A 13,002-nucleotide genomic window follows, 5' to 3' on the forward strand; every position below is an offset into this window, starting at 1 on the left:
CTGACTATTAGGAGGTGCCTGGTCCTACCCCTTCAGTGCTGTACTCTCTGCCTAGCACGATTCACATGCAGAACTGAGCAGAGTGGGGGATTGAACTTCCAATTTTTTTACTGTGTGGATTAGTACAATAGTGCACAGGATACCACCCTTGTGCGACCTTTTACCTGCATTTAAACTTAATTTCTCTCCCTTGTTTTGATTATGGATGTGTTTATACTGCAAAAATGGCCAACATGCTCCACTCTTTGTTTCTAATTGGTCCCTTTGGAGGACTAGCCACACCCTGAAGTTTCACAGCAATGTGTAACTGGAACCACCCCGTATCTCTCTTTTTTCCCCCCCCCCCCCCACCGGTCTGTCTCCTTTTCGCCCTCTCTTTTCTCTCTCGCTCTTTTCTCTCTCCCTTTTCTCTCTCTCTCTCTCTCTCTCTCTCTCTCTCTCCTCTTTTTCTCTCTCTCTCTCTCTCTCTCTCCTCTTTTTCTCTCTCTCTCTCTCTCTCTCTCTCTCCTCTTTTTCTCTCTCTCTCTCTCTCTCCTCTTTTTCTCTCTCTCTCTCTTTCTCTCTCTCTCCTTTCTCTCTCCCTTTTCTCTCTCTCTCTCTCTCTCTCTCTCTCTCTCTCTCCTCTTTCTCTCTCTCTCTCTCGCCCTCTACCCCGGCGCCTCTTTCTCAGGCCTAGGACTACCACTTTTGGGGGGCCCTCCACCAGCTGGGGGAGAGAGTCGGAACCTCAGGCCTGCTTCTGGGCACCATGCGCATGGAATGCTGTTGGTCAAAAAAGTGCAGTACGGGTGGGGGGAAGGGGGCTTGACTGACGCCTATCTGCCAAAAAAAGTGCAGTACAAATAGTTACATGATCTGATTATGTGCCACGTGGCAGGTAGAGAACGTGCACTAATAGGCAGTCTATTTTTTTTATCTAACTGTCAATATCTAATGATTCTGTTGGTCAGTTATGAAGTCCAATAATGACTTGCTTGCCAATTTGGCCAGTCTCCACTCCGTGCCCTGGGAGATATAACAGGCAGGGAGCTATAGCTAACCAATGTTGTGCAATGCATTGGGGACACGAGGACACTGATTGCGCTGTGGCACGTAGCCACATACTCGCATGTTTAATTGTATTTGGAATTTGGTCTCTTCCCTTGTGATGTGAATTGTCAGTATTAAGTACTAACTTCCACCTCTGATTCAGAACCAGATTCTTTGCACTTCCTTCCTTCCTGCTGTTTCGCAATTTACTCGTTAACCTCAAATTTGACCAGCAGCAGAAAACCTGATTGGTAGCAGAGAGTTTCACTTCCAGAAAGAAAATCATTTGTGCAATTTTTATACTTTTTTAATGATTTGATTTGATTTTTTAATCAGTTTGCTGGTATTTTCGACAACTGTCATTTGTGGATAGGGAGTTTGTCATTTCAACCGAGCTGCAATTGCATTGTACAGTACATTTTGAATCAGTTTCTTTTATCTGCCTCTATCATAAGTTTCCATTTGACAACAGGACATGCCCCTTTCCGTGCAAATTTTATTTTCCATTTGTGAATGCACACGTTGTTCAGTCCTGATCAAAACATATTGACCTATTTGCAGCAAAATGTTTTGAAGTATAATTTGGGTTCACCCATTAAGAACTGCACGGTGAATGATATCTCTGAGCCCAGTCCCAGCTGAGAAACTTTGAATTGTATTTATACGGCTGTGGTAGTTTACTGTCAATACTAAACCAATACTGCCATCATTATTGGACAAACCTATGTACCATTTAGCATGTACGTCCTCTCCTTGTTCTTGCTCCCAAAATTCATCACCTCATTTCTCTATTAGATTTCATGTGCCATCTATCTGCCCAAGCTGCTAAGCTTCCTACAGGTGCTGGACACCTTCTAGCTTCTCATGACCATTCTTCATGAGTGAGCCTGGACAATGTGATTAAAGTGTTGATGGTCGGAGGCAATGCGTGTGATTCCAGTCCAGTCCCTGCACAGTGTCCACCCATACTCATTTTACAACAGGAATTGCAATCAGGAGTAAGAACCCTGACTGATTTTCCTCTCCCTAGCCCAAACATGCTGAGCCCAATTTTACTGTTGTCCAGGATCTTATTGGGCTGGACAGCTCAGTTGCTCACCAGCTTAGCAACTGGGGAGCATACTTAACTTTTTTAATGTTTCCAGTGCTGAGGATGAACTTTGTAAGTCATTTGCACATCACTAGATCATTCTCATCTGTATATATGTATATAAGGATTTTGTACATCTAGAGGATTGGCTGGCTCAGTGATGGGACTCTCTCTTCTGAGTCAGAATGGTTCAACACACCCTTAGAGATGTGAGGATATAATCGAGGCTGACACTTTGGTGCAGTACTGAGGGAATGCTGCACTGTCAGAGGTCCTGCCTTTTGGATGAAATGTTAAACCAAGACTTCACTTCCCCTCCCTGGTGGATGTAAATGATCCCATGACACTATTTGAAGAAGAGTGAAGGAATTCTGGTATCCTGCCAACATTTATCCCTCAACCAGTACTACTAAAAGAGATTGTGGTAATTTATCTCATTGCTCTTTGTGGGACCTTGCTGTGCACCAATTGGTTGCTGTTTCCGTATGTTACAACAATACTTGCACGTGAAAACTACTTAATTGGCTGTGAAGCACTTTGGGACATCCTGAGGCCATGAAAGGTGCTGTACAAATGCAAGTTTTTTTTTTCTTTTCTGTCCTTTTAAAACTTGAGGGCTGTATTTTCGCCAGCTTTGCGACCGGGTTTCCGTGGCAAAATCCTGGTGGGCGGGATCCTCAGACACCTCTTTGCGGTGCGCTTTCACGTACCGCTGGGGAGAGGTGCGCCAGCGTGAAACGACGTGCAACGCCGCGGATTGCGTTACCGCCGTAATTTCAGCACTCTCCGTCACGGCCAAAATACCGACGGGGTCAAACCTGCGGTGCAGCCCTGCCAGCAGTGGTAAGTATCAAGACGTGAAAAAAAGATAAGTTATATTTTTTATTTTAAAATTATTTTTCAGCGATTTAGTAGGTAAGGGTTTTGTGATGTTTTTGCCTTTTTTTATCTTTTCCCCCAATCACAAAGCGCAGCGGTACCAGCCTCGGACTAAAGTTGCCGAAACTCACGGTTTGTGCTGCGAATACTTGTGCAACGCCAACTCAGACGTAAAGTTAGTCATAAAAACGGTAGCATTTTCGCCACAAACAGAAAATCCAGCCCCGTGTGTTTGTTTTTCTTGTGAGTTATACATATGAACTTCCAACAAATCTTTTAGCACACCTAAACTGGAAATCCTATATTTTGGCTTAAATGTGCACATGACATTGCAACTGAAAATTAGATCCATTGAGTTGATTAGAAGGAAGGATTAGAAGGAAAATGGGAACACAGACAACATTTAAAAAAAAAAACAATGCAGTTACTTTGCTAAAAATGACTGCAACCTCTCCATTGTATGAAAGCAAGATCATTTTTGTACAGAGGCCAGTTAGAAGTACTTTTTTAAAAAAAAAAAAAAAAATCTGACTATAGGGTCCTCGCACATTGATGTCCTTTAGATGTTCTGTTCAAGACTGGGCTTATCTGTTGGTTACCTATACCCCTCCGCTGTGGTGACTTGGATTGTCTCTCTGGTTGCAGGTGGAGAAGATTGAGAACCGCTGCCTGGAATTGTTCAGGAGAGACTATGTGTACAGTGTGATCCATAACCCAAACGGAGAGCTTTGTGGACATTACCCCCGCCAAATCATCTTTATGGAGTATGCAAGCACCGAGGGTGACAAGGACAGGTAATGCGATTTTAATCAAAGTAGGCAACATGTCCAGCATCCCGTGAACTTAGTGTGCTTATTCATGTCTCTCTTGTGTTCCCAGAGAACTTGCAAGCTACTTTGTATTATTTGGGGGGTTGCGGGGAGTGAAACAAGAGTATAGAGCATTCATTCGCAGCAGCTTGCTAATAACATGCTGCAAGTTTGCATAGGCCCTGGCACTGAGGCTCCTCACAATGACTGAATGCACAGTTGACAGTTGCCTTATCAAATATTCATGTAATTTTTCTCCTTTTCCTAACTTTAGGTTTGCTTCTGTCACGTCCCTTTCCCCAGTTGAATGGATAGGCAGGCAGTCTCGTCCTAAGCTTCAGCCAGTGCTGCTCAGTAATCAGTGATTTATGTGGCGACAAAAACAGAAAATGCTGGAAGCACTCAGCAAGTCAGGAATGACATCTGTGGAGAAAAGTGACAAGTTAACCTTTCAGGCATAACCCTTCATCAGAATTAGAAGATATTGTAGGTGATCCCCTTATAAGAAGGAACAGAGTGAGGGAAAGGGGGTGGGGAAACTTGCCTTCTGGTTTAAAAAAAAAATAATGTATATATAATTAATAGGTCCCCAATATTTCTGTGGAAAATAGCTGACATCTGCTCTATGCCTCTCCAAAATGAAATAGCTGAGATTGTGAACTCGCTGCGGAATCATCCGCGATACACTCCATTGGAACAGTAATGGATTGCCCCTCACCAAGACCAATTTTTAAATTTTTTCAAGACAACAGATTCATCCTCTCTGGAAAAATGACAGCATGCTTGTAATCTTGGTTTTGCCGTTGGCTTCAGCTAAAGAAAAGTGAATATTGCAGCCTGCAGTGGTTCAGCAGAAGATGCATACAGAATGAATTAACTTCAAGAAACTTAAATTTGTTTTTCCTTTTTCTGTGAATTTCCTTTTGTGAGAAGGGGAATATTTTTATTTTCAACACGCTGATGACATTGGGGGAATCTTGCTCTGGGGCGTTCCTGAGCCTGATTTGTGGATTGAGATCAGTAACGATGCAGGTTATGATGAACAACAAATCATTGGCATTAGAAACTTAGAAAATAGGTGCAGGAGTAGGCCTTTCGGCCCTTCAAGCCTGCACCGCCATTCAATAAGATCATGGCTGATCCTTCCCTCAGTACCCCTTTCCTGCTTTCTCTCCATACCCCTTGATCCCCTTAGCCGTAAGGGCCATATCTAACTCCCTCTTGAATATATCCAATGAACTGGCATTAACTGACATTATCTGCGGCAGGGAATTCCATAGGTTAACAACACTCTCTGAAGAAGTTTCTCCTCATCTCAGTCCTGAATGGCCTACCCCTTATCCTAAGACTATGTCCCCTGGTTCTGGACTTCCCCAACATCCGGAATATTCTTCCCGCATCTAACCTGTCCAGTCCCGTCAGAATCTTATACGTTTCTATGAGATCCCCTCTCATCCTTCTAAACTCCAGTGAATTAAGGCCCAGTTGATCCAGACTATCCTCATATGACAGTCCAGCCATCCCTGGAATCTGTCTGGTGAACCTTCGCTGCACTCCCTCAATAGCAAGAGCGTCCTTCCTCAGATTAGGAGACCAAAACTGAACACAATATTCCAGGTGAGGCCTCACTAAGGCCCTGTACAACTGCAGTAAGACTTCCCTGCTCCTATACTCAAATCCCTTAGCTATGAAGGCCAACATATCATTTGCCGCCTTCACGGCCTGCTATACCTGCATGCCCACTTTCAGTGACTGATGAACCATGGCACCCAGGTCTCATTGCACCTCCCCTTTTCCTAATCTGCCGCCATTCAGATAATATTCTGCCTTCGTGTTTTTGCCCCCAAAATGGATAACCTCACATTTATCCACATTATACTGCATCTGCCATGCATTTTCCCACTCACCTAACCTGTCCAAGTCACCCTGCAGCCTCTTAGCGTCCTCCTCACAGCCCACCCAGTTTAGTGTCATCTGCAAACTTGGAGATATTACACTCAATTGCTTCATCTAAATCGTTAATGTGTATTGTAAAGAGCTGGGGTCCCAGCACTGAGCCCTGCAGCACTCCACTAGTCACTGCCTGCCATTCTGAAAAGGACCCGTTTATCCCGACTCTCTGCTTCCTGTCTGCCAACCAGTTCTCTATCCACGTCAGTACATTACCCCCAATACCATGCGCTTTGATTTTGCACACCAATCTCTTGTGCGGGACCTTGTCAAAAGCCTTTTGAAAGTCCAAATACACCACATCCATTGGTTCTCCCTTGTCCACTCTGCTAGTTACATCCTCAAAAAATTCCAGAAGATTCGTCAAGCATGACTTCCCTTTCATAAATCCATGCTGACTTGGTCCGATCCTGTCACTGCTTTCCAAATGCATTGCTATTTCATCCTTAATGATTGATTCCAACATTTTCCCCACTACTGATGTCAGGCTAACCGGTCTATAATTACCCATTTTCTCTTTCCCTCCTTTTTTAAAAAATGGTGTTACATTAGCTACCCTCCAGTCCATAGAAACTGATCCAGAGTCGATAGATTGTTGGAAAATGATCACCAATGCATCCACTATTTCTCGGGCCACTTTCTTAAGTACTCTGGGATGCAGAATATCAGGCCCCGGGGATTTATCGGCCTTCAATCCCATCAATTTCCCTAACACAATTTCCCACCTAATACGGATATCCTTCAGTTCCTCCTTCTCATTAGACCCACCCACCTAGTACATTCAGAAGGTTATTTGTGTCTTCCTTCGTGAAGATAGAACCGAAGTATTGGTTCAATTGGTCTGCCATTTCTTTGTTCCCCATTATAAATTCACCTGAATCCGACTGCAAGGGACCTACGTTTGTCTTCACTAATCTTTTTCTGTTCACATATTTGTAGAAGCTTTTGCAGTCAGTTTTTAATGTTCTCTACAAGCTTCCTCTCGTACTCTATTTTCCCCCTCTTAATTAAACTTCGTCCTCCTCTGCTGAATTCTAAATTTCACCCAGTCCTCAGGTTTGTTGCTTTTTCTAGCCAATTTATATGCCTCTTCCTTGGCTTTAACACTATCCTTAATTGCCCTTGTTAGCCATGGTTGAGCCACCTTCCCCGTTTTATTTTTACTTCAGACAGGGATGTACAATTCTTGGACTCTCAAATTTTCCGACCATGTCATTGGGCTCAATTTTGCCTAGAGCCGTTTTTTTTTGTGTATTGCCAGAGTTACGCCTGTTTTTCTAGGCCAGAAATACTCCAAAAATATTTGTGCCAAGTTTCCCTGCTGTAATTTTCAAATTTGGCGCCGCGCAGCCTGTTCAGGCCCCCTCAGGGCCGGGGGGGGAGGGAGGGCCGCTTGTCTGCGCTGAGAAAACAATGCCGCATCTTCTGCGCATGTGTGAAAAAAAAGGACGTTTTTGACGTGATTCCTATGGGCGCACATGCTCATTACAGTTCCTGGTCTGCAATCGACCTTTTTAAAGAGCCAGTTGTGTGTGTGAGAAGATTGAGTGCTGTGTGAGAAGTGTAATTATCGTTGGAAAAATAGGAGCTGCAATACAAGATGCAACGTGGTGCAAGGACCAAGAATTTCTTACAGGATGAAGTGAAGGCACTAGTTACTGTGATTGAGGGCAGATGGCAGGAGCTGGACACCAGCAGTGGTCACATAAAAGTTCCACCCAAAGAAATGATGAAACGCTGGAACCAACTTGCACAAGATTACCCTGAGGTCTGGAGGCCAGTGCAAAAAGAAGTGGCAGGACCTTGGTCAAGTAATTAGTGTAAGTAATATTTTCATTTTTCAATGGAATTGCAATTGTAAATGTGACCAGTTGTATATGTCCCACCCAGCTGAAAGACAACCTCTCTGAAAAGTTGTATTTTCATCTTTGCATAACAAAAGGGAAAGAACTTGAACAGGAGACGACTCAACAAATCTGCACCCACTGACACCCTTGGAAGAGAGGGTTGCTGCTTTGATGGGTTGTGCCTGGAGAAAAGCAACCACCACTGCACAAGCTGGGTCCACACTCGGAGAGGGTAAGGCCTGCAAATTCCACAGTCTGGCTTTGCTAAATGTTAAGTACTGCGCGGGCTAGCATGCTTTGGTTCATGGGGATGTCTCCGTCAGTTGGTTGATGCAATGTGCTATCATTCATTGTGGTCCTTCAAATCAGCCTGCTGCGTGAGCCTACTCATGCCACCCACCCTGCCCCCTCTGCTGCTAACCATTTGTCTGTTCTGTTATATTTTGCAGAACTTCAGGCCAACCCTGACGATACAGAAGAAGATTCAGACGCGGACGAGCCTGAAGAGGAGAACGTCTTCCAATCCCACCTTCCAGACCAAGAGCATGGGAGTGGGAGGGGATGGATGAAGCCCTCACTGTTGTACTCACTTTGGAGGAGGTGCAGGTGCCACCCATTGAGTTGCTAGCCCTTTCCCTGACTAATGGTTTGAGTGTTGGTAGGACTTTCCATGGTTTCCCACTGTCCGAAGCTGGGGATTCCATTGGAGTGCAGCAAGACACACCCCAGGGCCCCACCATCCAAGGCTGTGGGTCCCAGTGGGGTGCAGCAAGGCACACTCAGGGCCTCGCCTTCCGAGGACATGGGTCCCAGTGGTGAGGTGCAGCGAGGCACACTCAGGGCCCCACCGTCCGAGGCTGCAGGCCCCACTGGGATGCTGCAAGCCACACCCGTGTTGAGGGGGGGAGGGAGAGCTCGACCGCGCTCTCCTGAGGTGCAGGATCTAACAGATGTGCTTCAGATGTTGGCAATGAGTGGGATGAGCATTGACCTTACGCAATCGCTCCTGGACACCATTAGTGGGGTGGGTGATGAGATATCGGGACTGTCGGGAGAAGTAACAACACTCCAAGAAATGGAACCGATGTCCGGGACCATGAGTGAGCGAATATCTGTCAGCCGAAACCATGTCAGTGAACATGAGGGAGGGAATGTCACAGGTAGCTGATGCGCTGTCAGTGAACATCAGGGAGGGAATGTCAGATTTAGTTCAAACATTCTCAGTGAGCATGAGGGAGCGAATGTTGCAGGTAGTTGAGACACTTTTGCTCAACATGAGGGAGGTCGTTGCGATACTGTCAGGGTGCATGAGATGGGCATGTTGGAGTTAGCTGCTGCAATAATAGAACATGCCCAGATCCCGCGCCCATTGACGTAATCAATTGCTACTCCCACTCCAAACCCTACAACTGTCTCTGAGGAGCCCCAAGCCGGGTACTCCACATTGTCGCCCGCGCCCCCCCAAACAGATGCGCATTACCCGAGATGTTAGAAAGAATAAGCTTGGTACCAACCCCAGAAACACTGCGCCACTGCCTGCGGGCAGGGGTGGTGGAGTCACCATACCAAGCGTGGCGGGCGGTCTTAGAATAAAGTGGAGGAGAGATGGGCGCAGCCTTTCTTTGCTGCTGTTGTTACTGTTCTCAAATTAAAAGTTTTTCTAAGTTTTGTAAATTTACAAGTTTAAAGTTTATAAGTGATCTTAACTGAAAACTTTAAAGTTTGATGCAAGAATATTTTTTTATTTAAGTTAAGTACAAACGTTAAATTTTTGAATAAAATATATTTTAAATTATAACTGAATCATTTACATTATTCCATTATTAACAACTTTTTGAAGTAAACAAGAATCATTTCCATCATTTGTTCTATTAACACAAGACAACATTACGGAACCGGTCCAAACAGTAAACATGGTCCATGTGGAATAGTTGCCGCTCAGCCTTCAGGCAGCAAAGCGTTCACGGATGAGCTGCTGGCATAAGGCTCAAGCAAACGTTAAAGGGGCACGGTGGTCCGCCGTCATGCTCCGGGTTCAGGTATTTGCATGGCTTCCTCATCCTGCTCGTCATCTGCATCTTCCTCCTCATTATCATCAGCCACTCTCACCGCAGGTGGGTCATCTTCTATCATCTGCTGCTGCCTCATGATGGCTAAGTTATGCAGCATGCAGCACACAACAGTGAACTGACCGACACTCTCAGGGAAGTACAGCAAGTAGCATCCGGAATGGTCTAGGCATCGGAAATGCTGTTTCAAGATGCCAAGGGTCCTCTCTATGATGTCGCGCGTCGCAATATGCGACGTGTATTCCCAGTCAGCTTCCATCCGGGTTACGCGTAGGGGCGTCATGAGCCAGGTGACGTGGCCGTACTCTTTGTCTCCCAGTAACCAGCTCTGCCTTTCTGGCTGCTGCTGAAACATGGCAGATATATCGCTCTAGTATAGACCTGCTCAGACCTGGGCGTGGTATGGACCACGCCCAGGTCTGAGCAAGCACAATGATCGGGAACTTCCCCCCCCCCCCCCCCCCCCCAAAACCCCAGGGCTCATTTGATGCCGAGTGCAGTCTTGCGATTTCTTCCGATCGCACCTCCCCCACGCTTGTTTTGCAGCTGAGTCCGTGTCTGGGCGTGGGGCTGATTTTGCCGGCCGACGCTCTGACCCTCCAACCCTCCAACCCTGTTTGCAGACGTTCGGTGGTGCCGTGTGAATTTAAATAAAATAAAAACTTCAGAATTCCATCAAACTTCCATCTACTCCGTTGTAAGGTAAAAAAATTTAATCTTTATTATGCATATTTAAAGTGTTTTTGACTCCCTCCAAAACTTCGATGAAAAACAATGGCGTCTTTCAGCGCCGATTTTTCAATGTGTGCTGCTTTCTCTTAACTCACCAGAAGGTTTTTCAGGAGTGGTCAGCTATGGGAATAAACCCTGGCGTTGCTGAGAGAGAGCATAAAAAAAACTAACCTAAAAAATACCTATGCCAAATAAAGCAGTGCAAATCACTGGGAAAAATTGAACCCATTGTCCCCCTCTCTGTTCAAATAAATCTATTAAAAGCAAATAAACAAGAAAAACAAATGGTAAAACAAATTACTCGATGGTCGTAATGGTGACATTCATTTTTCTTGAATTATTGTGATTGCTGGAGTTTTTCAGTATTAGAGGGATCCTGTAGCTGCTTTTGTATCTGACTTCAGCTGCTGGCTTTATTAAAACCAGGTAACCCTGACTGGTGCTGGCTTTCCTGGGGCCAGTAACTGTGCTGCTCTGCCAGCAGGAGTGACGTCCCCATGTGCATATAAAACTTTTCTCCCTGTGGTGACATGGATGGAAAATCAACTGCCACAAGTTAGCCGGGAAGAATGGTTTAATTATCGACCGCTAAACGCAGGAAAGTGGTGCAGTCAGCTCACTCTCCCAAGACCTGACCAGCAATATAAAAGCAAGTTTAATCTCTGATGCTTGGAAAACCAGTTTGTTTTTTAAATTAATAATGCAACACTTTGTTTCGGATCGACTTGTGTTTGGCTGTTTTATGGTACACTCCATTCTTCCATGATCATTGCCATATTGCCCCACTAGAATTTGAGGGGCTGTTGGGCTCTCCTGGAAGGAAAGACTTGCATTTATATAACGCCTTTCGCGACCTCAGGATATCCCAAAGTGCTTTACTGCCAATGAAGTACGTCCTGGAACACATACCCTAATCTTTTCTTGTTCTTCTACCATTTCCACATCGCAAACCTTTGTTGTTATTCATTATGTCAGCATTGAATAAGCTCTTTGGAGTTAAATGTATGATCTGAATAACTTTAATTGTATAAGCTTCAACCATGCACACTGTGCTCACGTCAACATTTCTGGTTGATGTTCCCAATCCGTTATAATAGTTTCCCACACCATGTGAAATGTGTGCCTATTGACTTTCAGGCATAAGGTTCCTTCTGTAAAGCCTTCGACAGTACCTTAGCCAAGATGCCACGATTCATGCATGAGACTTGGCAGAGTGATAATCTATTTGACTGCTGGGTACATCACAGCCAAGACCAATTCTGTCCTCATTGGACATTCATTCACACGTGGACTTCCATCGTTGGTCCTCAGGCCTGCACCATTGGAACCAATTGGGGTACCCACACTGTTGCCTTGACTGTCAATTAACTCAGCATAGATTGGGGAGTGAGCCTGATTTGGACTGTATAACCTCACTGAGCCATCAATGCAGATCTTGCCATTTTATTAATCAAATTTTAGCTGGATATCAAAGATAGTAGAGGAAGCTATTTTGGCCCAAGAAACAAGAATACATTGGAATAAGATTAATTATGGTTATAGGAAGAATAGTGTAGATGACGAGAGGGCTATTTCATAGAATCATAGAAGTTTACAGCATGGAAGGAGGCCATTTTGGCCCATCGTGCTAGCTCCAGCCAACAAGAGGCTATCCCCCCTAATCCCACTTTCCAGCTCGAGGTCCGTAACCTTGCAGATCACGGCACTTCAGGTGCACATCCAAGTACTTTTTAAATATGGTGAGGGTTTCTGCCTCTACCACCCTTTCAGGCAGTGAGTTCCAGATCCCCACAATCCTCAAGAAATTTCCCCTCAAATCCCTCCAAAACTTCTACCAATTACTTTAAGTTTATGCCCCCCTGGTTTTTGACCCCTCTGCCAAGGGAAATAGACCCTTTCTATCCACTATATCCAGGCCCCTCATAATTTTATACACCTCAATGAGGTTTCCCCTCAGCCTCCTTTGTTCCAAGGAAAAAAAACCCAGCCTATCCAATCTGTCCTCATAGCTAAGATTCTCCAGGCAACATCCTCGTAAATCCCCTCTGTACCCTCTCCAATGCAATAGCGTCCTTCCTTCCTGTAATACGGTGACCAGAACTGCACGCAGTACTCCAGCTATAGCCTAACCAGTATTTTAATCACACACATTTGAGAAACAGTAAGGGGCGAGATTAACTGATGCAATAGGTTCAACTGCAAATTATTTTTGCACCTGGTTTTGCTTCCTCTTCCCCGGTGACTGCTGAACCTGGGAAGAAGGGCGGATTAGTGCCATGAGTTTCTTTTATTGCTGTTGATGCTACTTTGATCGCCTGGTATGTGCATAGGACTGGTGCAGTCAGTTTTTCAGGAGAATCAGCCCACCAGAATCTTTCGAGAAATCCTTAGTAAAAGAGGACTTGTATTTTGAAGCTTTTTCTCATGTTAAAAAGTTGAGCCATTTGTGGAGGAAGAGTGGCTCATTCTTCTTCACTCCTTGTGGGGACATGTGTGTCATCTTATCACCTATCCTGAGATATAGGTAATAGATGGGAAATCCACACGAGTTCGATAGGGGATGCTCTTTTTGAGTTTTGGGTGACTTAAGGTACTTT

At 44.9% G+C, this 13,002-nt stretch overlaps 1 protein-coding gene across 3 annotated transcripts in view; it reads left to right on the plus strand.

Moving 5' to 3' along the window:
• Positions 1-13,002, plus strand: part of mtmr14 (myotubularin related protein 14) — an 86,565-nt gene that overhangs the window by 4,039 nt on the left and 69,524 nt on the right. For all 3 annotated transcript variants that reach the window (XM_070895515.1, XM_070895513.1, XM_070895514.1), the window contains exon 2: positions 3,644-3,792. In XM_070895515.1, coding sequence (XP_070751616.1) covers positions 3,644-3,792 — 149 coding nt within the window. The remainder of the gene's footprint in view (positions 1-3,643; positions 3,793-13,002) is intronic.

Source organism: Pristiophorus japonicus, chromosome 12 (assembly GCF_044704955.1).
Source record: "Pristiophorus japonicus isolate sPriJap1 chromosome 12, sPriJap1.hap1, whole genome shotgun sequence".
NCBI classification, from domain to species: Eukaryota; Metazoa; Chordata; class Chondrichthyes; family Pristiophoridae; genus Pristiophorus; species Pristiophorus japonicus.